Source organism: Peromyscus leucopus, chromosome 8b (assembly GCF_004664715.2).
Source record: "Peromyscus leucopus breed LL Stock chromosome 8b, UCI_PerLeu_2.1, whole genome shotgun sequence".
Taxonomy (NCBI): Eukaryota; Metazoa; Chordata; class Mammalia; order Rodentia; family Cricetidae; genus Peromyscus; species Peromyscus leucopus.
Genome location: NC_051086.1, coordinates 103936349 through 103962710, shown reverse-complemented (window position 1 = coordinate 103962710; position 26362 = coordinate 103936349). Strand labels below are relative to the sequence as shown.

Genomic DNA, 26362 nt, shown 5'->3' with positions numbered 1-26362 from the left:
GCATATTAGTCAAAGTGCTGACAAGCCAGTTTGCTGCCCTGTGTTTCCTCTGCTTAAGAGGATACATGTTAGATTTGGGGCCTGCCCTGATGTAGTATCATGTACCCTGAGTTTAACTAGCTCCATCTACAAAGACCAGTTCCCAGGAAGATATTCATAGGTGCATGGAGTTACAAACTCAGACTAATCAGGGGCCACAACTGAGCCCAGAGCAGGCACTGGCTGTAAGGTCGCCCTTCATTGCAGAAACACGGTTCCTGGGGTCCAGAGTGATGGATTGACCCCTTCCTCAGAAGGGAAGCAGACTCCTAGCTAGCACTGCTGGCTGAATTACAACCTCACCTGCCCATGTCACCTTGTCTTGTCTTAGGGCAGGAATGTGGCCCCAAGCCTGTCTGTAGCTGCCTCCTTCTTGGCCAGTGGCACTAAGGGCACTGCCCAGGGCATTATGGGTAAATAGATGACAGTGTTTAGGAAGGAGCCTCACCAATAACAGGGACACTGTGCCACACCACACCACAAACCAGGAATAGGAACATGACCCCTCACCATACCACAAAATAGGAATAGGACCACAGCTCCAAGACATACCACATACGACTGTTGTGAAACTATTTGAAATAAAACCTCCATCTTGGAGGGAAACTCCTTAAGGCACAGGATGTTTTAAGACAAGGTGACAGACCATCCTACAGGGAAGCTTCTTAATCCCAGGAAGTAAACAACGCAGTAGCTTAAGGAAGTCTCTGAAACCAGAATCACTAGTGTCCCTCCCTCCCCCTTTCTGCTGAGACCCAGACAAAATGGCCTGACCGAGACAGAGCAGCTGAGCTGTCCAGCAGACAGCCCAAGTGAGCGACCTGGTAAGGACACTCTAACCCTCGAGCTGTCACTCATGCTGGAGTGGTGACGCGGCTGTCTGTGAGTCATTTCTGCTGCTGTAAGTCACCGGCCTCATCCTGTGCGGCTTCAGTCCTGGAACCCCGACTAGGGGCACCAAGGGGACTTAGGAAAGACAGACACACTTTCAGGCGGAGAAGGCACTAGCCACACCTCTTTCCTCCACAGCCCAGACCCCAGCCTCAGTGTGTTTATCATGTACATCACAGGGGCAAGGACCGCTAGCTGGGCAGGTGTTGGTAGGTGAGCAGGCTCAGGCTGTCAGCAACCAGGAGGAGGAAGAAGCTGCAAGGCTAGTTTCTGTGCACATCGCCACTCACGGGCACGAGACCCCCAGGAAGGTCTGGCCATCCCTCTGAGCCTCACCAGCCAAGGTTTTGCCACTCTCATGGGGCTGAGGCAATGGACTCCTTGGCATGGGCATGCGCACATCCTTCATTCATTCATGGCTTCCTCTATACAGGTCCCTATCCAGACACACACACACACACACACACACACACACACACACATACACGGACCCAGACACACAAGCAGAATAAATAAAAATCTTGTATTTTAATGCCATCCATCATCATAATAAATAACTCACAGTAAATGACTGCATAAAGATGGTTTACAAAGCACTTTGATGTAGTGATTTGGTTCACATAAGAGGCCACCATGTGTACACACTGACAGATACCTGTCCTGGGCAGGGGACCTCAGGTGAGGAGGACGGTGAATGGGATAGATGAGTTCTTGGATTTTTTTTTTTTCTTTAAACAAGCATTAATGTTTTGCCTTTTTTTTTTTTTTCCCCAACAAAAACACCAAAGTGATGACTTTCATTTAAAAACACACCATTTTAAACAGCCTTCATTGTACTTGGCACACTGTGGTCCCCTCTCAGCTCAGCTTGAACTCTGAGCCGTAGTCAGACACATCTCTGAGATGCTTGATTTTCCGCCTCGTCTCGGGCAGGGCCTGGTTCCAAAGAGGAATTCAGGACCTGGGAAGTGCCAGCTCAACCCAGCCAACCTAGGCCACAAGCCCTGGGTCCTCCTGTTTCACCTGGCCTCTCTCTGGAAGATCCCAACCCCACTCCCCAAATTCTCACAGGTAGGGGACAGCAGGAAAGTCACACCACATGACTCCCTGCTCTTTTCCAGAGCCACCTGTGGGGTACGTTTTCAGTCCCACCAGGCTGGTGAGTCTGTCAGGTGACAGAACCTTCCAGAGACTTCAGCAGGGAGATCTTGTGCTCTGGGCAGAGTCTTCGTGGATGTTGTAGGGTTGAGTCCCTGGTTCCTGCTGCAGGGATTTCTCTGCAAAACACACGGGATTTTATCAAGTACTGAAAACTGACCATAAGGCCAGGTCCTACCACTGGACGGGATTCGAGGAATGACCGTCGTCACCCAGGGTATCGAGGAATGACCGTCGTCACCCAGGGTATCGAGGAATGACCGTCGTCACCCAGGGTATGGTGCTGAGGAAGGAAGTGTGGGCCTGCCTGGGGCCAGGGCCTTTCCCAAGCCCAGGGCTTTCCTGGCACTCACCGGCCTCCTCCAGAGTGGTGAAGTACTGGAACCCCTTCAGGTCAGCGGCCAACAGTGTGCGAAGCACAGGCACCTGGGGGACAGACAGGCTTCAATCCAGGGCAGGGGATGGCTGCTCTGCAACATGGGAGAGGTAGACTAGTGGACGCCTAGTGTTCCTGTGAGATTCTGCTTTGTCTCATATGGATGGAGGAGGAGGAGGAAGGTGGACCTTGGGGTCCTCCTGCCAGAGGACCTTCCATAGGAACTGTCTCCATAATGATCTAAACTAACGAACCTCAGCCCCCGACTGGGCACCATGATAAAAACACCGCCTGACTGAACAGTCAACACAGCAACGAGAACATCTGCTGGCACCACTCAGCCTTGAGAGTACGCAGAGCACACCCACGGATAAATCCTCCCCCACGGTCCCCTCTTCCTCCCTATAAAGCCAGTGCCGCCTGGGCACAGTCTCCACTCTGTTCTGATCAAAGGACACCCCATTTCTGCAGAGGTTGGCCTCCTCTTTCTTTTATTTCCATATTTACTCATGAATCTTGATCTAACAACCATGAGGATGGGGGCTCTGTGCACACACATACAACACACACAACACACACACACATCACACACACACACACACACACACACATACACACACACATACACACACACACACACACACACATACACACACACACACACACACACATACACACACACACACACACACATACACACACACACACACACATACACACACACACACACAACACACACACACACACACACACAGAGCACAATGGGCACAGGCATGGCCTTGGACCAGGGCCCTGGCCTTAAGTTCCCAGCACTGGGCACACACACCACATGTGTGGGTCTGCACTGACCACAGGAGAATGAAGTCAGATGGTCAGTAACCTGCCAAGTTACAACCACAGCAGCAGAGAGGCCTGGACATGGGTCCTTTTAATGATCATTTAGGATTTTAAAATATTTTAATTTTTTTGTTTGTTTGGTTTTTTTGTTTTTTTTTGGCTTTTCGAGACAGGGTTTCTCTGTGTAGCTTTGCGCCTTTCCTGGAACTCACTTGGTAGCTCAGGTTGGCGTTGAACTCACAGAGATCCTCTGCCTCTGCCTCCTGAGTGCTAGGATTAAAGGCATGCACCACCACCGCCTGGCTTAATTTTGGTTTTTGACAGGGTCTTACTCTGTAGCCATGGCTAGCCTTATACTTAAAGTGTGACCCAGGCTGGCCTTGAACTCATGTCAACTCTCTTGCCTCAGCCTCTTGCATATACACTCCTTGCATGAGGCAAAAGTGTACATGCAATAGTATGTATCCACAGGTGTCACAATAGCCCAGAGCCACAGGGAGAGCTGTGGACCCTCCTCTGAGGTGGCCTCTCCTACCTGCAGGCCAACGAAGGCCAGGGAGACGCCCCGCTTCTGGAAATCCTCCAGGAGCTCACTGAGCCCCACAACCACGGTGTAGTCTATGCTGCTGACATGCGTGCACTCCAGGACCGCGCAGCGTGGTAAGGATGCTGGGGAGGGAGGCCAAGAGTCTGTTACAGCACAAGGTAAAACCATGGCTCTGCAGCCATGGAAGGGGTGAATGAAGCAAGGCCATCAAGAGACCGTTCCCCGGGGCTGTCACTGAGCAAAGGGGCCAGGGTGGAGGCAATGGCTGTCTGGAGAAAGCCACTTCCTTCTTGGGTTCCCCGAATGTCAATTCCCCAGGCAGAGGACCAGGAGCAAACATGGCCTTTGCTGAAACAGGCTGTGGGGGCGTCAGGGGACTGTCCGATTGGCAGCAGACACTACTCAGAGGCCTGAAATGTGAAAGCAGGTGACTGTCTCCCTGACCACCGAGGCTGTGCCTGAGGGTGCTGAGGCTGTGGTGTACGCGAATGCGGGGGTGCGTGCTGATCTCTGCTCACCTTGGCTGACCCACATACCTTCCAGTGCCCGGGTCATTATTGCCTCTCGCAGGGCATCGATTGCAGGGAAGTGCAGGCCACTGGCCGGCTGCAGGACAAGAACGTGTCCTTCTGTCACCTGGATGGAGGAAGGCAGAGTGGACGCCAGAGGCGGATGGGGCAGGACGAAGGCCTTTAACTCCCACTTTTACAACTGAATTTAAGTTGCAGCTCTCTGAGAGGGCAAGCAGGTGTCTTTGCCAACAAAAGGCCATCAATCTACAAGGCCCTTATATTCAGGGTCGAGGGAGAGACCAAACACAGAGGGTCTAAGTCAGCCTCACAGTGTCTCAAGGACAAACCCAGCAGCGCCTTCTGCTCACATCCAAGCTGTGCAGATGTGTCCAAAAATGCTAAGACTAAACCTCAGCGAATTAGAAATACACTAACGTCCTCCCTCAAAAAAAAAAAAAAAAAAAAAAGAATATAGAATTGTGAGAATAAAAAAAATTGGCATGTGAAAAAAAAGAAAGAAAAGAACTACACTAATGTAAATGCTGCCTGCTTGACCAGTTATGTAGCTGACCCTGAAACTCCCTTAGCTGTGCTAGGGGGCCCGCACTCATCTCAAAGTCGTCAACATTTTGCGCAGGTGAGCGACCCCACATGCACGATGGGATAATAAACACTCTTTGTTCTTCCATACTATTAGAGTCTGGGGTCTTCCTTCAGTGTTCCCACGGGCCCTACAAGGATATTCTTCCAGGCTTTGCTCATTTGCTCGTGGACAGGCAGGAAGCCCTGACCCAAGCCTAGCACACGGGGTACAGCAGGATGGGTAGCTGGCAGGGGAGCCCCCAACACCTCACACTCAGGAGAGCTAGAGATGGCTCTCCCTCAGAAGCACCGAAAACAGAAGACATCTCAGCTACCTTAGCAACCCAGGGATTCCCGCCGACGACATGTCCCCACTCTGGGCCTACCTGGGTCTTGGGCCTAGCCACAGAGTACAGGAGGATGAGCAAAGACACCAGGGTCCCGGCCAGGATGCCGTACTGAACCTCCCAGAAGCACAGCAGGAATGTCACGCAGAGTGGCAGCAGATCCAGCCCTAGAAGAAGTGAGGGTTCAGGGCACCACATCCTGCTCCCTGCTCCCTGGGCCCCATGGCCCAGTGGCCAGCCCTTAGCATCTCCTGGGTTAATAGTAGGGGTGAGAGCCCTAAAGATCTGTTACCAGAATAGAAGCTGGGGGCTGCTGCTGGCCCACAGACCACGGGCAGAGAATTAGGTCCTTGTCTAGCAGGGTAGGACCTGCCTGGCCCAGTCCCATTCCTCCAGCCCCTGTGAGCAAGTAGGCATGAGGAGGAGCTTGTCAGAGAACCCAGAGAAAAGGGACAAAGAGAAGGGGTAGGTGTGTGTGTGTGTGTGTGTCTGTCTGTCTGTATATATGTCTATGCCTGTGTGTCTGTGTATGTATGTGTGATATGTCTCTCTGTGTGTGTGTGTGTGTGTGTGTGTGTGTCCTGTGACTCCCAGGATTCTCAGAGGACTCCTTGTCTGATGTAGTGTCCTGGGTTCAAAATACTCTTGACTCAGCCTGGGATTCTACTTCTGAGGCAGGAACCCAGACATGCCCACTCTCCATGGAGCCCCAGCTTCCTCTGGAAGCATCTATTATATCCCCCCCACCAGTAATACACTTCAAGGCTGTCCTAAAGATGAAATGTGGTGACCCACGGAAAGACTGAGACAGAAAAACTGACCACGCCTACATCTGGTAACTGTGGCCAACGAGGAAGAAGGGGAGGCAGAAAGGCTGTTCCGTGGGGCTGGGCAGTCACCCACCCACCCACAGGGAGAGAAAGGAAGATGGGAGGGGAGGGAGGGGACAGAATGGGGGAACCCCATTCTCCATTGAGCTCAGCTCTGCATGGACCAAAGTCCAGCTCCCCCAAGCAGATACCCCGAGTAACAATTATATTTCCTAGCTTTTCGTGTGTCCTTTCCTCAGTTTACCACAATGCCCCCGCTCTAGCCCAAGGTAGGGCTGCAGGCTGAGAGGGGTAATCAAAGATGCCCTTGGCCTTCGGACACCATGTCAGAGGTTGCCTGCCTTGAGTGCGCACATACATACTCTTAACAAGCCAGAGCGTCCTGAGGATCTTGGCATCAAAGAGCGGGGCCACAGCCATGATGATGACGGCGGCCAGTGCAGACTTGGGGATGTAGTAGAAGAGTGAGGTCAAGTAGTCCAGGGACAGCAGCACCAGCACACCTGTGGGGGAGGGGTCCCACCCAGCACCCACAAAACCAAGTTAAGGGATGGAGGGGCCTGGTGTCCAGCGGGACACAGCTGTGGACCCACACAGACTTGGTACGAATGCTCTACGTAGTTAAGAAAATTATGGGCTCCTTCCCTTCTCCACCATGCCCATGCATGGACCCAAGGTAAAGAAGGTGGGGGACTCACCAGTCACCAGGCCCCCTGCCGGGGTACACACTCCCGACTGGGCATTCACAGCTGTCCTGGAAGACAACAGGAAGAAACCTGTCCATCTCCAGTGGCTGAGGGGAGTTGTCTGGCCTCATACTGGGGCTGACCTTGCAGTCAGATCTGAGATGGGAGTGAGGGCAGGCTGAGCTGACAACAGGTGACTGAATCCCTCAGTCAGCACAGCTGCAGGGCACTGGGCACAATCTCCATGGTTGTCTACATTTTTTTTTTCCCCAAGACAAGGTTTCTCTGTGTAGCTTTGAAGCCTGTCCTGGATCTCGCTCTGTGGACCAGGCTGGTGTCGAACTCCCAGAGACCTGCCTGCCTCTGCCTCCTGAGTGCTGGGATTAAATGCAGGTGCTGCCACTGCCCGGCTGTCCTTTGACAGTTTTATAAAAGTTTATCTTGACATCATCCCCCATTCCTCTCTCGTGTCCCCTTCCACTTCCTCTTTTTCTTCCTAACACATCCCCCTTCTTACTCACGCCTCGTCTGGACGGCCCCTGCATAAGCCTGGACGCGGAGCACAGGCAACTCACCACGGGCCACACTGGGTGGGTGGGCTGCCTTGCCTTCCCTAATACATGCTGTCTATTAAGTATGAAGACATCAATCAAGAACCCCAATTCCTTTAAGATCTCCCGTCTTCTGCCCCCTACATCCTAAGTTCCTGCTGAGGAAGGCACAGTTCCCCTTTCAGTCATGGGACTTCCCCTCCCGTCTTCCAGACTCCAGGGAAGACTGCCTCCAAACCTGACTCATCAGGGCAGAGACTGAGAACTTCCTGTACCCATTTCTTTCTTTCTTTCTTCCTTCCTTTCTTTCTTCCTCTCCCTCTTTTTTCTCTTTCCCTCTCTCTCTCTTCTCCTCCTCTCCTCTCCTCTCTCTCCTCTCTCTCTTCTCTCTCTCTCTCTCTCTCTCTCTCTCTCTCTTCTCTCTCTCTCTCTCTCTCAACAGTCTCTCGCCATATAGACCTGGCTATCCCGGAACTCATTATGTAGACCAGACTGGCCTTAACCTCACTATATAGATGCAGCTTCCGCTGCTTCCCAAGTGCTGGGACTAAAGGTGTGTGCCACAATGCCAGGCTCTCTCCCCACTTTCCTTTGGAATTAACTCAGGTACCAGCATGCCTGGATGGGCCAGGGACTTCTACCACTAAATGCAGCGCAGGGATGCCAGGAGCTATTCTGTAACCTTCCTTGCTGTGGGCACGGTCACAGCTTTCTAAAGGTCTTTAGAATGCCTGGGGGACTAATAGAGAGAAGGAAGAAATAGTCAAACGTGGTTAAGGGTGTGGTAGGGGAAAAGTGGTCTTTGGTCCCTGCGGACCCTAAGTGCACAGAGAAGAAAGAACATGGCCACTCACCGCCCAAAGCTGCCAGTGACTGGGTAAGATGAGACAAGGGAGCCCAGCATATTGGAGAAGCCTGAGGAGAGAACAGAGGTGATCTTTATCACATTCACCTGCGTTGGAGTCTAGGTTTTTTTTGTTTTTTGTTTTTTTGAGACAAGATTTCTCTGTGTAGCTTTGGAGCCTTTCCTGGAACTCACTCTGTAGACCAGGCTGGCCTTGAACTCAGGGATCCACCTGCCTCTGCCTCCTGAGCTTAAAGTCATGCACCACCATCACCCTGTGGAGTCTAGTTTTTTAACTCCCACCTCTAATTCTAGGCTTTTTGCTTTTTTTTTTTTTTTCCCCTTGAGACAGGGTTTCTCCTTATAACAGCCCTGCCTGTCCTGGAACTCACTCTGTAGACCAGGCTGGCCTCAAACTCACAAAGATCCACCTGCCTCTGCCTCCCAAGTGCTGGGATTAAAGGTGTGTGCCACCACTGCCCGGCCAGCCCCCAGTTTTTGCTTTTTGAGACAAGGTCTCATGTATCCCAGGCTGGTCATGAACTTGATATGTAGTTGATAATGAACTTGTGGTCTTGTGTCTCTACTTTCACTGGGTGGTGAAATCACAGGTGTGGACCACCATGTCCATCTGTTCTGGGTTTAAAGTAGAGTTGGCTCAGGCCTTGCCATGTGAAGCCTGATGACCCCTTAGAGACAGCATCAGTAACTATGGAGAAGACATCTACCTGAGTACCTGTAACATGGCTGTTGTGAATGCCAAGTCAAGCTGAGGGACCGAAGGTCAAGGCCAGCGAGGTGCCTTCCCCAGGTAACACTACAGACCATATCAAATCCAGGACCATAGCCTTGCTGGACCAAGGAACTAAGATCTTGGCCCACACTTACCACACTCTGCCTACCTAACACCCATCCCACCCATGAACCTTTACAATGACCTATGAGGCAACTACAGGTTCAAGGCCTGCTCCTGGAACTTCCCTAGCACTAAATGTAAGGAAGCCAGTCGCCTTGCCCTACTTAGACACAAAGCACGGACAAATGATCAATGGCCACACCACTGAAGAAAAATGACTCTGTCTCCAGCAGCCATGTGCTGCCAACAGCTCCTCGGCCAGGATGGGTTGGCAGTCTTAAACACTGATCAGAGACCCCAATTCTTTTACATTCACCCTCTTCTGTCCCTACACCCACAGGCTGGGCTGACCAAGGTCACTAGAAGGCGTGGGAGACTCACAGAAGAATGAGAAAAAGCCCCAAAGATTGGGGATTACTTAAGTACCAGCCCCTCTGGAGTCCAGAGCCATGCTCAGGCCCTTGAGAGGAGAGTAAGGAGGGGCAGGGGCAGCAGAAGACTTGGTAGAGTCTGGACAGTGTTGCTGGAGATTTGTTAGAACTGACATTCTGAAACTGCTAATAAAGTTAAACCTTGCCAATAAAGTTAAATATTGGCAAAGAGCTTGCAGTAATTTTTCTGAGAGAGATTAGCAACAAATATCCCCAAAACAAGAGACTTTAGTGTATAAGATGAATTAATTCGATCCTTCCTCACATTGTATGAGGAATACCAATTTCTGGAGCCTACCTTCTATACTAATGTAAATAAATCAGGAAAGACAGGTTATAAGTCAGGAAAAATAAATAAAATGGCTCAAACCCCTTATGATTTCATTCAAAAGTCAAAATTATACTCTATTTTTATGGTATTAGATTTTCCAGAACCTCTTAACATAGTTACTGACTCTTAATATGCATAAAGAGTTGTTTTACATATTGAAATGCTAAACTTATTCCAGATGATTCAGAATTAGCCTTGTTATTTATTCAACTATAACAAGTAACCAGAAATAGAAATCATTCCTTATATATAACATATATCAGATCCAATACAGGCCTACCAGGCCCTTTAGCACAAGGTAATGATGAAATTTATCAGCTATTGATAGGAAATGTGCTAGAAGCCTCAGAATTTCATAAGAAACATCATGTTAATAGCAAAGGTTTGAAGATTTTTCTATCACTTGGCAACAAGCCAAGGAAATTATAAAGAAATGTCCTACTTGTTCTTTATATAATCAAACTCCATTATCTGCAGAAGTAACCCAAAAGTTAGTCGAAGAAATTAAATTTGACAAATGGATATGTTTCATTTTGCAGAGTTTGAAAAATTAAAATATGCCGTGTGGTGGTGGCTCATGCCTTTAATGCCAGCACTGTGAGTTTGAGGCCAGCCTGGTCTACAGAGCAAGATCCAGGACAGCCACCAAAACTACACAGAGAAACCTTGTCTTGGAAAAACAAACAAACAAACAAACAAAAGTAAAATATGTGCACCATACCATAGATACATATTCAGGATTTCAGGGGGAACTGCTTTGAGTTCCAAAAAGGCTGATTCTGTAACTACACACTTATTAGAAGTTATGGCCATTATGGGAATACCTGTACAAATTAAGACTGACAATGCTCCAGCGTATGTCTCTAGTAAAGTGCAAATTTTTTGCATATTACAACATATAGCATATTATAGGTATGCCACAAATCCCACAGGACAAACAGTTATAAAACAATCTAACCGCACTTTAAAAGATATGCTTAATAAATTTATTAACCTTAAATTTTTTAAATGCTAATGAGAAAGGTATGGCAGCTTCAGAGAGACATTAAATAGAAAAAAAATGCTGAATTAAATCAGCCTGTGTACTTCAAAGGCGTGTTGAACTCAGAATGGAAACCACGATATGTGTTATGTTGGGAAAGATGTTTTACTTTTGTTTTCACAGGAAAAGAAAAACTATGGATATCATCAAGATTTTTGATAAAGATTAGATTTGAATAGGAGAGACATCTTGATTAGGAGAGGTGATAATTCATCAATTAGCAGATTGACCTGCCTCTGTCTTCCAAGTGCTGGGATTAAAGGTGTGCACCACCACACCCGGCCGAATCTATTTTTTTTAAAAAGCAACCACTAGTCTCAAATATATTGCATTGCTATGGATTTCTGTATATTGATACAAATTTAAGGCTATTTTTTGTTAGAACATACTGTATATATATTTCTACTCTTGTTTAAGGTATTGTACCTCTACAGCTCATTTAAAAGTGTAATGAAAAGCTCTAGTCCTTGAAAGCTACTAAGGATAATAAAGAAATGTAGGTTAGTTAGTCATCTATAACAATTAAATTTGTGGCCATGTCAGGTATGTTTTCAAGGTCAAACAGACACAGTGTAGCTAGAGAGATGGTCTCCAAACACTTCAGAGACCTACAGAATATGACATGTAAGAGGTTTTCATAACCTAAGGCTTTTCATGACGGGAGACACAACTGCTCCTGGCTGCACCAATATACTTCATAAAAGGATGGTGAATATCGAAGGACCTCCACATGGAGTTTGATCATTGTGGCAAAGGTAGCCACTGGGCAAAGACACCACCTCAACTGCTGACAGTATGCTGTCCAAACTGGACAAGCATGACACAAAAGAAAGCAACTGCCAAACTTTGCCAAGACAAGGTAGGGCAGTCCTTCAAAAATTCCTGCTTCACAATAGTATGTCAGGTACTCTAGGCCCATAAGCTGAAGATGGATGTCCCAATGTTACAGAGGAACCTTGGGTGACTGTCCAGCCAGCCAGCCATCTCTGTCATTTCTTAGTTTTGGAAGTTGTTTACTTTGCACTTCCTGTTTAATCAGCTAATATTTAATCCTTCTTAGGACTTTGATGATGTTGAAGACTAGAAAGTTATAGTTTCATTTCTCCTTGTTACCAAATTCAGAAAAGAAACTCACAAAAGAGGTGTAAAATGTATAAGGTTGAGAGATATAAATGCTTAAGTTGTTTATCTAAGAAAATATTTTAAGGTCTAAAAAGATATTTTAAGGCTGGTAATACAAGTTATGATAGAAAATGGTTTAGGTATAAAACTGTGGACTCTCCAAGATAGGATAGATAATGTAGTATTTGCTCTGAATTTGCCAAATACAAATGGACTGAAAATTTTGAATGTATGTCTTACTTGATAATTGTTCATATTGTATACAGTTTTACTTTTTAAAGATTAAAACTTTGCCTTTTTATTTAGACAATACTTGATAATTGCTCTTTTTAAAAAAAGATTTATTTATTTATTATGTATACAGTATTCTGCCTGCATGTGTCCCTGCAGGCCAGAAGAGGGCACCAGATCTCATTACAGATGGTTGCGAGCCACCATGTGGTTGCTGGGAATTGAACTCAGGACCTCTGGAAGAGCAGTGGGTGCTCTTAACCACTGAGTCATCTTTCCAGTCCCCATAATTGCTCTTATAATATAAAATTTTACTTTGTTAAGCTTAAAACCTTCCATTTTTATTTAGACAATACTTGATAATTATTTTTATTGTATAAAATTTTACTGTATTAAGCTTAAAACCTTCCATTTTTATTTAGACAATACCTGATAATTGTTCTTACTGTATATAGTTTTACTGTGTTAGAGTTAAACCTTTTCCTTTTTATTTAGACAAAAAGGGGGAAATGTTACGGAATATTTGTTTACACTATGTGAAGATGTGATACTGTGATTGATTTAATAAAGAGCTGAATAGCCAATAAGCTAGGCAGGAAGAGAATGGGCGGGACTCCAGGCAGAGAGGAATTTGGGATGAATCTGGTGCTTGAGCAACACCAGCGAGACACTGAAGAAGTTAGGTGTACGGTACTAAGAGATAACTGAGCCACGTGGCGGAATGTAGATTAATAGAAACAAGGTTAATTTAAGTTATAAGAGCTAGTTAGGAAAAAGCCTAAGCTAAGGCCAAAGTTTCATAATTAAAAATAAGTCTCCATGTCGTTACTTGTGAGCTGGCAGCCCAAAGGGAAGTCCGACTACAGGACAGTGACCAAAGGCTACACAGGTTCACACTGACCCATGGTGATCAGGGATTACCTTGGGAGGCAGAGCCAGGTAGATCTCAGTGAGTTCGAGGTCAGCCTGGTCTACAGAGTGAGATCCAGGAAAGGTGCAAAGCTACACAGAGAAACACTGTCTCAAAAAACAAAACAAACAAACAAAAAAAGCCCCAGTAGTTTCCAGGCTCATGTGGGCATTCACCAGGTAGGAAAGCCCAGGTCCCACAACATATTAAAAACAGTTCCATTATCAAATCCAAGATTCTCAGTGAGGGCTGAAGCAATGGCTCAGTTTTCAGGAGCACTGATGCTCTTGCAGAGGACCCAGCTCCTGTGTCCAGCACCTGCATGGTGGCTCACAACTGTTTGTAACTCCAGTTCCAGAGAAACTGATGCCTTCTTCTGACCTCTACTGTATACACACACACACACACACACACACTCCCAACACATAAAAATAAATGAATCTTTAAAACAGAAAGATTTTTAGTGTTGTTTCAAAACACATCAGTACATATGTTAGTTTGTAGGGACAAAAGAAAGTGCAATTAATCCTGACCCAGACCCTAGTGGACCACCTGAGTCCTCACTGACCCATGTGTCCTTGCCTGGAGAGGGTCACACTGGGAAAAGATGGAGGCACTGTCCTGGGCCCCGTTACCACATGTTCTTCCAGGGAAAAGCATTCAGGAGACTCACCTGTGAGTCGGCCTGGCTGCACCATCCAGCTCCCTCCCCGGCATAGGACCAGGCTATAGTTTAGGCAGGCCCAGCAGGCACTTGGCCAGCAGAGGAACAGACCACAGGAGAGGGATGGAACTGTGTGGACACCTGAGGACAGGTCCAAGCTGAGATTTCAAAGTCCTCTCTGCCCCACAAACGTCAAACCTGATACAATCGGACAGACACAGAGGCACTGGGACCAGAAGGGGTCTTACCGATGGCCAGCAGCTCCTGGTTGGCATCAATGCGGTAGTTATTCTGAGAGGCTGAAGAGAAAGACAGCACAAACGTTGTCACTGATGTACAAGAACAAGTAATGTGTGGTACCAAGTCGAGCAACTTAGTTTATACACATAAACACACACAAGCTGAACACACTTGATCTAAACTAAGAAATCCTTAAAAATCCGAAAGCTAGAGAGTTGGTTCAGTGGTTGAGAACACTTGCTGCTCTCACATAAGACAGGGGTTCGGTTCCCAGAACCACATGGTGGCTCACAGCTGTCTGTAACTCTAGTTCAAAGGGTCCAACGCCCTCTTCTGGCCTCCGCAGGCACAGCATACATGTGGTGCACATACATACATACAGACACTCATACATACATAAAAATAAATTAAAATTTGGAGGGGAGGTTGAAACAGGATATTACTGTGTGGCTCTAGCTGACCTGTAACTCCCTATAAATTCCAGGCTGGCCTTGAACTCACGAAGATCTGTCTGCCTGTATTTCTGGGTGCTGGGGTAAAAGTGGTAGTTTACTATGCCCAGTAAATAAGCAAATCTTAAAGAGGGTCTCATTGGGTCAGGGACAAAGTGCTGGAATACTGGAGAAGGAATCTGTTCCAGGCACAACCAGGACCAGGCAGGAAGCATGAATACGGAGTTTTGAAAGCATGTATTATTTTTGCTGGGAATGATGATGGGAATGGTGTGTGTTGCTGGGGATAGAACCCGTACCAGACATGTTAGCCAAATGCTGTAGCACTGACCCCCACTCCAAGCCCTGGTTTGAGTCTTCAGAATCACCCTGTCCCCATATTGAAGAGGACCTGATGTGGTTGTGGACTGGAACCCAGACACCAGTAAGGCAGAGCTAGAACTGCTGTCTCTGGTGGGGCGAGTGAGGGATTTCAGAGCCCTGCCTTAGAAAGGTAAGGCCCGAGGACAAACCGAGTCGGAGGGAGAAAACATGGGGTCAAAGTTTTAGGAATTTAGTGAGCCCAGTACTAAAGTTTAAAGTTCAGCTTTGCTTACTGATTAAATTAAAACTTTTCAGCTGGATGTGGTGGCTCATTTTAATCCTAGCACCCAAGGGACAGGCAGGCAGATCTCTGTGAGTTCAAAGCCAGTCTTGTCTAGCAGTGACTTCCAGGCCAGTCAAGGCTACATAGTACGGCCCGGTATAAAAAACAAACAAGCCAGGCAGTGGTGGGCATGCCTTTAATCCCAGCACTCAGGAGGCAGAGGCAGGCAGATCTCTGTGAGTTCGAGGCCAGCCTGGGCTACCAAGTGAGTTCCAGGAAAAGCGCAAAGCTACACAGAGAAATCCTGTCTCGAAAAACAAAAACAAAACAAAACAAAACAAAAAAAGAAAACCAAAAACAACAACAAAAAAACCCAACCAACCAAACAAACAAAAACCAAATACATAAACAAATTTTGGGGCTGGAATGATGTCCCAGGGTTGAAAGAGCTTATTGCTCTTGCAGAGGACCCAAATTCAGCTCCCAGCACCCATGTCGGGCGGCTCACCACCACCTGCAACTCCAGTTTCTGGGAATCTGACACATTCTGGCCTCTGCAGGCATCTGAACTCACGTGTGTGTGTGTGTGTGTGTGTGTGTGTGTGTGTTGTGTTGTGTTGTGTTGTGTTGTGTTGTGTTTTGTGTATGTGTAGGAGCATCCACACCCCAGAAATCAGCAAGGGCTCCATACTAGGACTCATGTACCCACACGGGCTAGTCTGCCAGTATGTTAACATCACATCCTGATGGGGTTCCTCACTGCAGAGTCCTTCTTACAGTGTGCTGGGTGTCCTCGTCTGGACTCTGGGAGCCAGGAGTGCTGTATACTTGCACAGACTGCATTCTGAGAGCAGCTGGGCCATGCTGGCTCCCTTTCAGTCTGTGAAGCCTTCTGGATTTTAGGTTATAGATGTTCCTTAACCCCACCCCCAGCCCACTCCAATTCATTTTAAAACATGAGCATGTATTCCTTGTATTAAAATTCTAATTTTAAAAATTAGAACAGGCAAACACCCCAGGAAGCAGGAGCCTGCTCTCTCTCTCTCTCTCTCTCTCTCTCTCTCTCTCTCTCTCTCTCTGTGTGTGTGTGTGTGTGTGTGTTGGGGGAGTTATAGGCAGTGGGCATCTCACCAAAGGATTTGGCCACGGCGATGCTCTCCAGGAGACCCACCAGAGGTATCACAGCCAGTCCGGCCCCCATGTCCTGAGGAGAGAGGGGCAATGAGTAATCTTCCTGTGCTCAGGGAAGGTCTTTCCAAGCAGGGACCCACTGCAGCAGGATGGTCCTTCTTGGTGGCTAATGGAGGCAAACATTGCCCAAGCTGCAGGAGTGTGAATTCACACTGGAGAGGAAATACCACCTCATCGTGAAAAGAGAGGCATGGAGAGGAATCCAGCCAATGCATCCTTTCCCAGTGTCCAGCGGAGGAAGGGGTTCGAGGCAGAAAGGCATGTGTCCTATTTGGTCCCTTCTCCACTTTCCTGAGACACCCCATCTTGAGGACCCGCCCCAGGGGCCATCTCAGCCTCAGTCATGCTACTGGTTTTGCGTCTGCTCACCTGCGCCATCTCAGAGAATGAGATGGTCTTATTGCCTGTGGTCACTGAGAAGGGTGGAGCCCGCACAGGAGGGAGACCCTTGGCTATCTTCCCAGTCAGAACAAAAGGATGGTGTCCTGTCACTTCGAAGGAGTAAGCAATCAGGGCTGCAAAGGAGACCACCAAGGCATTGCGAGCTGGGACAGATGGGAGAGAGATTGGTGAGATGCAGTCTTGTTTGCTTTTGAAGCTTTATTTATCATTTTACGTGTATAAGTGTTTTGTCTGCATGCAGTGTATGTACCCTGTGCATGACGGGTGCCTGAAGAGGTCAGAAGGGGTCAGCAGATCACCTCGAGCTGTAGTTATAGTTCTGAACTGCTACGTAGCTGCTGAGAATTGAACACAGACTTCTGCAAGAGCAGCAGGTGCTCTTCACCACTGAGCCATCTCTCCTGCCCCAAGACACAGTCTTTTTTTTTTTTTTTTTTTTTTTTTTGGTTTTTTCGAGACAGGGTTTCTCTGTGTAGCTTTGCGCCTTTCCTGGAGCTCACTTGGTAGCCCAGGCTGGCCTCGAACTCACAGAGATCCGCCTGCCTCTGCCTCCCAAGTGCTGGGATTAAAGGCGTGCGCCATCAACGCCTAGCCCAAGACACAGTCTTAATGAGGAAAGGAAGGTAACTGAGGCACCACATCTCACAGTCGGGGACATTACCCTTCCACAACTCCCCACTGCAGCCTGGAAGACTCAGCAGTCATGGGCACGTGGCCTTGTGAAACACACACTAGTGGGAGGTGACGGGAAGTAATGAAGCCTATTGTATGATGTAATGAAGGACCCTTGATAGCCTTCTCCCAGAGTTCCAGAAGAGACGCTACCAGTAGCAGATTAATTAATCTGAGGGATATGCTAACAAATCTATGTATACAAAACTCTTAGTCCATTCACTTTATTCTTCTGAGTCGGTTCTCTCTCTACACAGCTTCTATTCTGCTCTCTCAGTTAGCTCCTTTCTTGCTGGATTTATCTCTTCACTTTCTGCTGTCCCCTCTAAGTGCTCTCTTAACTCCTTCATCTAGTTCTGCCCCATCTAGGTTCTCATCCGTCTCGTTCTTTCCCATCTTAGCTCCTCTCCCGTCTCCTCCTTCCTCATCTTGCTCTTCCTCACCTCCCATCTCATTCTTCCAGTGCTCTCCTCTAGTCCTCTAATCTAGTTCTCCCCCAGTCTCTGAGGTTTACAGTCATATACCCACACAATAGCAATGTTCTGGCTAAGGCAGGGTCACCAGGCTTGAATTCCCTCATGGTCGGAAGGAGGGGCAATAAGATCCACACAAAAGAGCAATAATTGCCAGACATCATCTGCAACCCAAAAGGGAAGTGACTAATGGGGACAGAATCAACTAAGGGCTGAATTCGGTTAATATCTGAGCAAAGGGGATTTTATGTGCTCAATTATATTCTTAGAAGTGGTTAGTTAGGTGTTAGGAGTCCATCAGTGACGAGTGAAAATAAAACTGCCTTGTTTTCCTTTGGCCCCTTATCTGTCCAAGCTGCCTCGGCTGCTGCCGTTTTTTTTTTTTTCTGGCAGGGTGTGTGTGTATGTGGGGTGTAGTTAGGTAACCTGCTTCACAGCTTGGTGTACCTGTAAGTAGAAACCCTTTAGTTCTGAGTTAATTGTTAAAGGTCAATAAATTAAAGTTAAAGGTCAACCCCGTCTCAGGAAAAAACCAAACCAACCAAACAACAACATTGCCGGGATAACCATAGTGACCGCTAATGTCCCCGATGGGCAAAACAGTTTAAGTCTGAAATCTATCTGCTGCTGTGTGTCCTCAGCTCAGCTCTGGGCTGGAAGCGCCTGTGCCCACAGCACCCACTCTGTGGAGTTGCCAACAGGTCCCTTACCTGTTGTGACAGTCCACACCAGCCCACGGCTGAACTTCACACCAAGGGGCGTCTGAGGGTGGGGAGGAGGCAGGTGTTCCCGCATCAGCTTCAACACAAACAGCAGCACCATGCAGGCCAGCCCCAGGACGGCGTCGCCCGCCCTGCGGACAGAGGGCCAGTCAGCACCTGACTGCAGCAGTGTGCCCTGAGGGCTGCTGGGGCTACTCTTCCCTTTTATTGAGAGAGGGTCTCTCTACACAGCTAAAGCCATCCTTGAACTTGTAATCCTCCTGCCTCAGCATTCCAAATGCCAGGATCACAGTCAAGAGTATGGCTCAGCGGCAGCTTTTGCTGCAGGTCTCTCTCCCTGCCCTTTCCACCTTCTCCTGAATAACCTACACCGCTGCTCTACTTCAGAACCTCTCTGGCCTCTGAAGGACGCACCCTTCGGAGGGCTGGGAGGTGAGAGGCCCCTCATCGCCATGGCCCCGGGATTACTGGCCCAGTTTTCGGTCACGTGTCCTCTGGCCTGCAGATGCTTGGTCTGTTCCCCAGAGGTTTGGAGGGCTTGGGAGGGCACAGTCAGTGACTCCCACTGTAGCACTGGCTGTAACCGGCTGTGACCGGCTGTGACTAGCTGTGACTGGCCAGTCTCACTCCCTTGCCCCCACCGGGGCAGAAAGGAAGCATCCTGCCACTGGCTTCTGACCCTAGGGAGCAGCAGCACACTGACCTCCGCTCGGGTGGCTCCCCAAATAATTTCTGGCAAAAGGGGCCGGCTGTTCATCCTGGCTTCCACTGGGCTGCCGGGGTGGGTATCTAACTCTCTGAAGGCCAGACCCCCTATGGGTGCCCCAGGTCTCTCCAAGGCTCCCTGGCCCTGCCTGCTGCCCCTGTTCTCTGCCTCACTAAGAACTTTGGGAGTGAGACACTGGCAGAGAAGGCTCTAGTCTATCCACACTGCCCAGGTCTTGCTAAAATGCTGCAAGTCTAACTTGGGACCGCACTGCTCCCAAGGGCGCCTGTGAGACAGAACAAATGTCGCCTGGATGGGGCTGAGGTCAGGAAGGACAAAAGCCAACAGTACCTGGTCTCTCCGATGTGGAGGAAGGTCTGATACACCTGGAGGAAGAACTGCCGGGGGATGTTCCGCAATCCCAGCAGGTTCTGTTCAAACAGAGGAGCCATCAGACAACCGCCCACCAGCAGCCAACGGCTCACACTTTCCCCATCAGAGGCCCCTGAAGTCCCTTGCTGGACCCCAACCCCCAAGGCCATGCAGCTCAGGGCTCCCAGGGGACCCCAACACAGGAGAGTGGAGAGTGGAGTTATCTTTTTTTTTTTTTTTTTTTTTTTTTGGTTTTTCGAGACAGGGTTTCTCTGCGTAGTTTTGCGCCTTTCCTGGAGCTCACTTGGTAGCCCAGGCTGGCCTCGAACTCACAGAGATCCGCCTGCCTCTGCCTCCCGAGTGCTGGGATTAAAGGCGTGCGCCACCACGCCCGGCATGGAGTTATCTTAATAAAGATGAAAAGACAGTTTGGGACACCCCCAAGCAGGGAAACCAGTTCTACGGCTGTGTGGTCAGGAGGCCCGGGCTGCCCCTAAGCACCTGTAGACACGGGTCCAAAGTCATGTCCGTCACTCCTGGCACCACCCCCACCAACCACAAAACTACACATGGACAGGCAGGCCTCCAAGGGAGCTGGGTGCTGACTGCCTTCAGGAAAGGGGCCTCTACTCCCTGGTTTTGTCCTTTATCATTGGAGGTCCAGTAGGGGCTGTGACAAGCTGTGACAGCCTGACACCTGCTGCAGACACTGAGGTGTGGGAACTCTGGGTAAGCAAACACAGATGCATTCTGGGTCTCAGGGGACTCCTGTTTGCCATGTCAGAGTACTGCAGGTCATGATCTAATCAAGTTTTTAAAATCTGGTGTGCAGCTGGGATTGTAAAACAGGGGCAGAGAAGGATCCCCCTGCGGGCACCATGATCACAAAGAAACCATTCAATTCTCACGAGGGAAGGGAGGAGTGAAAACATACGTATATACTAAAATTGAACTATGTTGTTTTCCAAATAGAGGCGGCCCTCACAGAAAAGACACGGGCACACCCTGACAAGTGTGTACACACCTCCTCACCGCACTTGCCCACACCTTGCTAAGATGTTTGCTTGTTTTAAAGTGGACACAATAACAAGCCTGTCTGCTGTGGGATGGTCTGTATGTCAAATGCTCTGATTGGTCAATAAATAAAACACTGATTGGCCAGTGGCCAGGCAGGAAGTACAGGCGGGACTAACAGAGAGGTGAATTGAGGGACAGGAAGGCAGAGAGAGATACTGCCAGCCGCTGCCAGGACAAGCAGCATGTGAAGATGCTGGTAAGCCATGAGCCACATGGCAAGGTATAGATTTATAGAAATGGATTAATTTATGATGTAAGAACTGGATAGCTAGAAGCCTGAGCCATTAGGCCAAACAGTTTAAACAATATAAGTCTCTATGTGTTTACTCAGTTGGGTCTGAGCGGCTGTGGGACTGGCAGGTGAGAGAGATTTGCCCTGACTGTGGACCAGGCAGGACTGGAGAAAACTCCAGCTACACCTGTCATCTAGGGATCTGGTGTGGGAGGGGAGTTAGACTCATGAAAGCGTGACCTAGTGCTTAGCAGTCAGAGTGGAAAAAAAAGAAGAAAAAAAAAGAAAGAAAGAAAAAGCAAAGGTCAGCCTCCCCACACACTTACCCATATCCCCACCCTGGATTTCTCAGCCCGCACCAGGGAGGTGGAGCAGCCCCTGGCCTTGAGAAGCAAGCCTTGTGGGGTGTGGGGTGGTGACACAGTCACGAGCCAGGGTGTGACCCTGAGTATGCCAGGAGGGGCCCAAGTGGACAAGAACAGGACAGAGTTCAGTTCCACTCTGCACAAGCTTGTCAGGTGCACACTTCACACAGAGCACCCAGTCCCTCCCCGTGGGCGGGCAGTGGGCAGAGTAAATTCTACCCCTGGGTAACTGAAGAACAGGAGTTTTTAGTACTTTCTGTAGATATCTTACATATGGTTTAAAAAAACAAAAAAGGTAAAGTCTGGCGTACTCAAAAAATGGTAAAGAAAAACGGAGGGACCGCAGCAGCAAAGCCGTGCACGGTCAGAACTGGAAGATGGCTGCTGGAGCCTGGAGTTGGCTGGCAACCACAAGTCTCCCGTGTTCATCAAGACCGGACAGAAGCACCCTGGGAAGCCCATCTGGCACCGGGGCACAGATGCAGTAAAGCCAGGAAATAAGGCAGAGCAGCCAGCCCCAGACTCCCCGCCGTGAAACCTGACCATCACTCAGTCACCATGTGCTTCTCGTTCCCTGGGGAACAGACGGCCACAGGCCCCGACAGGCTACAGGCGGGACTTGCCTCGGTCTTACTCCCAGGCGTGACCACAGCGGCCACAGGGCAGAGTCAGGTGACACTGTGCCTACCTTGATCTGCCCGAAGCCAATGACGACAGTGGCGGCAGAAGTGAAGCCTTTAATGACAGGGCAGGAGATGAAGTCCAGCAGGAACCCTGTGGTGCAGAGAGCGAGGACGGAGACATGTAATCAGCCTCAGGAGAAGGGGTACGTGTGGGGAGGGCGAAGTGGCACAGCAGGGCTGGGGAGCAGACTCCACAGCTAAAGACTGGCGGGCAACATGCCCCTCTGGACCTCTCTTTCTAAAGATTTATTTTTTAAAAATGTGTGCATGTATGTGCCTGTGTGAGTTTATGAGCACCATGTGTGTGCAGGAGTGAATAGAGTCCAGGAGAGGATGCCAGATGCCACAAAACTATAGTTACCGTTGGTTCTGAGTTGCCCAGGTGGCTACTGGGAATTGAACCCAGGTCTTCTGCAAGAGTGGGTCATGTTCCCTTTTTTTTTTTCCCCGAGACAGCGTTTCTCTGTGTAGCTTTGGAGCCTGTCCTGGACCTCACTCTGTAGCCCAGGCTGGCCTCGAACTCACAGAGATCTGCCTGCTTCTGCCTCCCGATTGGATTGGTTTGGATTCAAACCCACTGGGATTGAAGGTGTGTGCCACCACGGCCCAGCGTGGTACATGTTCTTAGCTGTGAGCCCTCTCTCCCCAGCCCTGTATCTGTGGTGATTCCCCTACAGGTTTGAATGAACCCAGCTCAACCTGTCTTATTGCACCAGGCGCTGGCCAGGAGCTTCTAGTCATGTTTAAGCACAGCGTAATTTTGGAAAAAAGTATTTGGATAACAATTTACTCAGTCCCAGTGCACAATAACTTAAGACACATGTTTACACTGAGATTCTTTACAAAGTACATCTGGCTTCTTTCACAAGAATGGGCACTGTTGACTCATAGATAGGGCCCAAGATTTAGGGTCTAGGGAGCTTGACTGAGGTAAACATAATCCTGTGGGTGTCAGGACTGGCCTGGCCCTGAGATAACATAGAAGTCACTTAGGCTGTTGTAAAGCATGTGTGACATCACTCGTAAGAATGGACTTTATAAGCCGGGTATGATGGTGCACGCCTTTAATCCCAGCACTTAGGAGGCAAAAGCAGGCAGATCTCTGGGTTCAAGACCAGCTTGGTCTACAGAGCGAGTTCTAGGTCAGCTAGGGCTACACAGAGAAACCTTGTCTCGAAAACCAAAACCAAAACCAAATCAAATCAAAACAAAACAAAACCAAAAAAGAAAGGGTTTTGTGTTCTAAAAACAATACTCAAGGTTTTAGGGGAAAGGGTCTGGGATAAATAAAAGCAAAATTTCTGGAAGATATAGGCAGCGCCTGTCTCATCAGACAGCAGAGGGTCACCAGTTGTAAAACTACACTCTTCCTGGCGTTCTGGAGGAACATTAAGCACCTCCGTTGACAGGTGAGCTGTGTTTAGCCTTCCTGGCCTCTCCAGTGCTTATCTGTGTGCATGAGTCCTTTTTGCCCTCTACACATATTCTAGACATTTTGGAAGGTAGGAAAGATCTAGGCTCTACAAGTGTTCTCGTCTGGCCCCTGTGCAGAACACAGTAGAGTTGGAGGTGCCCCTCTCTGTATACAGTGATGTAAAGAAAGGTACCCCAGGAGGACTTGGAACCCCAGGAAGAGCAGCCGTGAACACCCCCCCACAACAGGAAAGCAGAATCTTACCCAAATGCAGGAACCCCATGGCCAGCTGGATGCACCCAGACAGGAAGGCAAGCAGCACCGCGTAGGCAGGCTCACGGAAGGTGTAGAAGGACACCAGGAGGGACATGATAGCCGTGGGGCCCAGAGTCACGTCCCGGGAGGTGCCCAGGAAGAAATACACGAAGCATCCCACGAAGGCGGAGTAGAGGCCATACTGTCAGGAAGAGACTGCAGTGAACACCAGGAGGCCCAGGCAGGTCACCGGGCATCCATGTCTCCGTTGTTGGCACCCCAGCACACATCAGGGGATGCACCTCTCTCCTCCCGTTAATTACCAAAGGTGGGGGCCTGGGGCCATCTGCTGGAAGCTCAGAGGTCTGTGTGCTTATATTTCTGAGTCTGAGAAGTGTTTGCCTTTTTATTTATTTATTTTTTAATTTCTTTTCTTTCTTTTTTTCTTTTTTCTTTTCTTTTTTTTTTTTTTTTTTTTTGGTCTTTGTTTTGTTTTTTGAGACAGAGTTTCTCTGTGTAGCCTTGGCTGTTTTAGAACTTGCTCTGTAGACCAGGCTGGCCTCAAACTCACAGAGATCCGCCTGCCTCTACCTCCCAAGTGCTGGGATTAAAGGTGTGCGCCACCACTGCCCGGCTTTGTTTTTAATTTTATGTTCCTGAGTATTCTGCCTGCAATTATGCATGTGTACCATGTGAGTGCAGGTGACCTCAGAGGCCCTGTTGGATCCCCAGTAGCTAGAGTTACAAGTGCTTGTTATGAGCTGCACCATGTGGGTGCTGCGCCTGAACCCGGGTCCTCTGCAGGAGCAGCAAATGTCCTTCACTGCTGAGGCGTCTCTCCAGCCTAAGCATTCCTTTAAATCTGTTGTCTGTGATTCAGTCTTTGGCCTTGTACTCTCAATCCACTTGTCTCAGCTTCCCAAGTGCTGGGATCCCTGGGAATGAGACACCAGTACCTGCCCAGTCACCATAAGCCATGGTGCGGGCCCCAGCTGGAAAATCTGGGACCAGCTTGGCGCCGAAAGGCAGTCACATGTTAAGTCTTAACAGTTCAGAGGTCATACACAAAGGCCACCAGGGTAGGCCACGTCCAAGTGTCTGAGGGCGCTGTTGGTGTTCTGCCTGTGCAGACACCGAGGAACAAGGCAGGGACGGGCTGTGCAGAGGGACAGCTGTTTCACCTGGGGTGGGAGTCCGGCCACTTCCGCATAGGCCAGGGCCTGGGGGATGACCGTGAGTCCCACGGAGAGTCCAGCGATGAAGTCCATCCTCAGCCACTGCAGAGAGTAGCGAGGCAGCCAGGCCAGGATGGGCAGCCGCCTCTGCAGGGCCCCACGAGAGCAGCAGCAGGTGTCTGGTGCCATGTCTAGGCTGGGGCAGACCTCTCAGGGAGGACGGATCCCTAGAGTGGGGCTGGGCATGGGTGACACAGAGCAGTGATCGGGAGCTGGGCTTGGGAGAAGGTGGCAATATCCTGGAGAACACCCCCTCCCCAGGGCCTCAGGAGGAGGAAGTCTGCCTTTTGTGGAGGGGAGGCTGAACCAGGTGGCTAAGTTCACCAAACCCTGATGATCTGGAAAAGGAAGTCAGCAACCTGTGCACATGAGCCTGGACCAAGGATTCAGGAAGGACCCCTCTTCCGCCTCCCTTGGCCACTGCCCCTGAACCCCACTGTCCCCAAGCCTGGGTGTCTCTCCATTAGCAGCAACTCCTGCTAACAAAACCTGGCAAACCAGCTCTTCATGGGAAGCCTAGAGATTAAATTTTAGGCTCTGAAGAATCGTTTCTTTCTTTTACTCCCTCCGCAGGAAACCTGACGGTAGTTCCAGCCCAGATAGAAGCAGGTCCTGCGTCTCAGGCCTCCGAGGGCTGACAGAGTGTGTGGTTGGGCAGCCTGGAGGCTCCAGGGCGCCAAGATTTACAAGTGTGCACCTTACCACCTGGGAAAGCCACCACCGAGGCAGGGCTCCACCCACCACTGAGGACTGCAGTGGAGGAATGGGGACAGGGGGTGGGTGGGGGTGGCTCACATTCTAGAAGTCAAGATTTCCCCAGCACCCACCTGTGGCATTCATAGCCCCAGACAAGTCCTGGGGACTCTAGTTGGTTTTCCAAAGACCAACTAGAGCTCCCAAATTAATTCTAGGTACATGTAGCATCCTCTGAGATTCACACACACACATACACAGACACACACACAGACACACACACAGACACACACACAGACACACACACAGACACACAGAGACACACACACACACACACACACACACACACACACACACACACGAGTCCCAGCACCATAGCTAGTTCACCACTACTGGTCCACTCGCCCAATCCCCTGAAGTGCTATTCTGGACAAAGTCCACTCCTCTCTACACCCACGCCGCTGCTAGCGCGGGATCCTGAGGTCCCAGTGGGGAACACAAATAAGTCTGAGAATCTGGAGCAAGGCTGAGAACCTGGAGCAAGGCTGAGAACCTGGAGCAAGGCTGAGGGCGGCCGAGATTCCGGTGTGACTCGGTGGGGGAGGGTCCCCGGAGTAGGGCGTATCCGGGGACCCAGCGCTGGCCCCGCGTCCACAGCTCCTGGTGACCCCAGCCCATGCGGCCACGCACTCCCTCGCTCCACTCCATGGACCCAGACTCACCCAACGGACGCTGAGGCTCAGGATCTCCCGATGGCCTTAGCTGAGTCCGCAGGAATCTCAGGGACAGAGTGGGCAGGGCATGG

At 49.4% G+C, this 26362-nt stretch overlaps 1 protein-coding gene across 1 annotated transcript; it reads right to left on the bottom strand.

The window, feature by feature from the left end:
- Window positions 1-1439: 1439 nt before the first annotated feature.
- Slc26a11 (solute carrier family 26 member 11) lies at window positions 1440-26362 on the bottom strand. The gene is given in 18 exon segments (XM_037200779.1): window positions 1440-2148; window positions 2151-2207; window positions 2442-2514; window positions 3837-3970; window positions 4385-4484; window positions 5329-5456; window positions 6482-6622; window positions 6818-6873; window positions 8211-8271; window positions 14036-14086; window positions 16197-16269; window positions 16626-16801; window positions 18514-18656; window positions 19583-19662; window positions 21966-22051; window positions 23639-23831; window positions 24811-25042; window positions 26280-26362. Coding segments are annotated over 17 exon segments (1785 nt in total). The 5' UTR covers window positions 24994-25042; window positions 26280-26362; the 3' UTR covers window positions 1440-2098.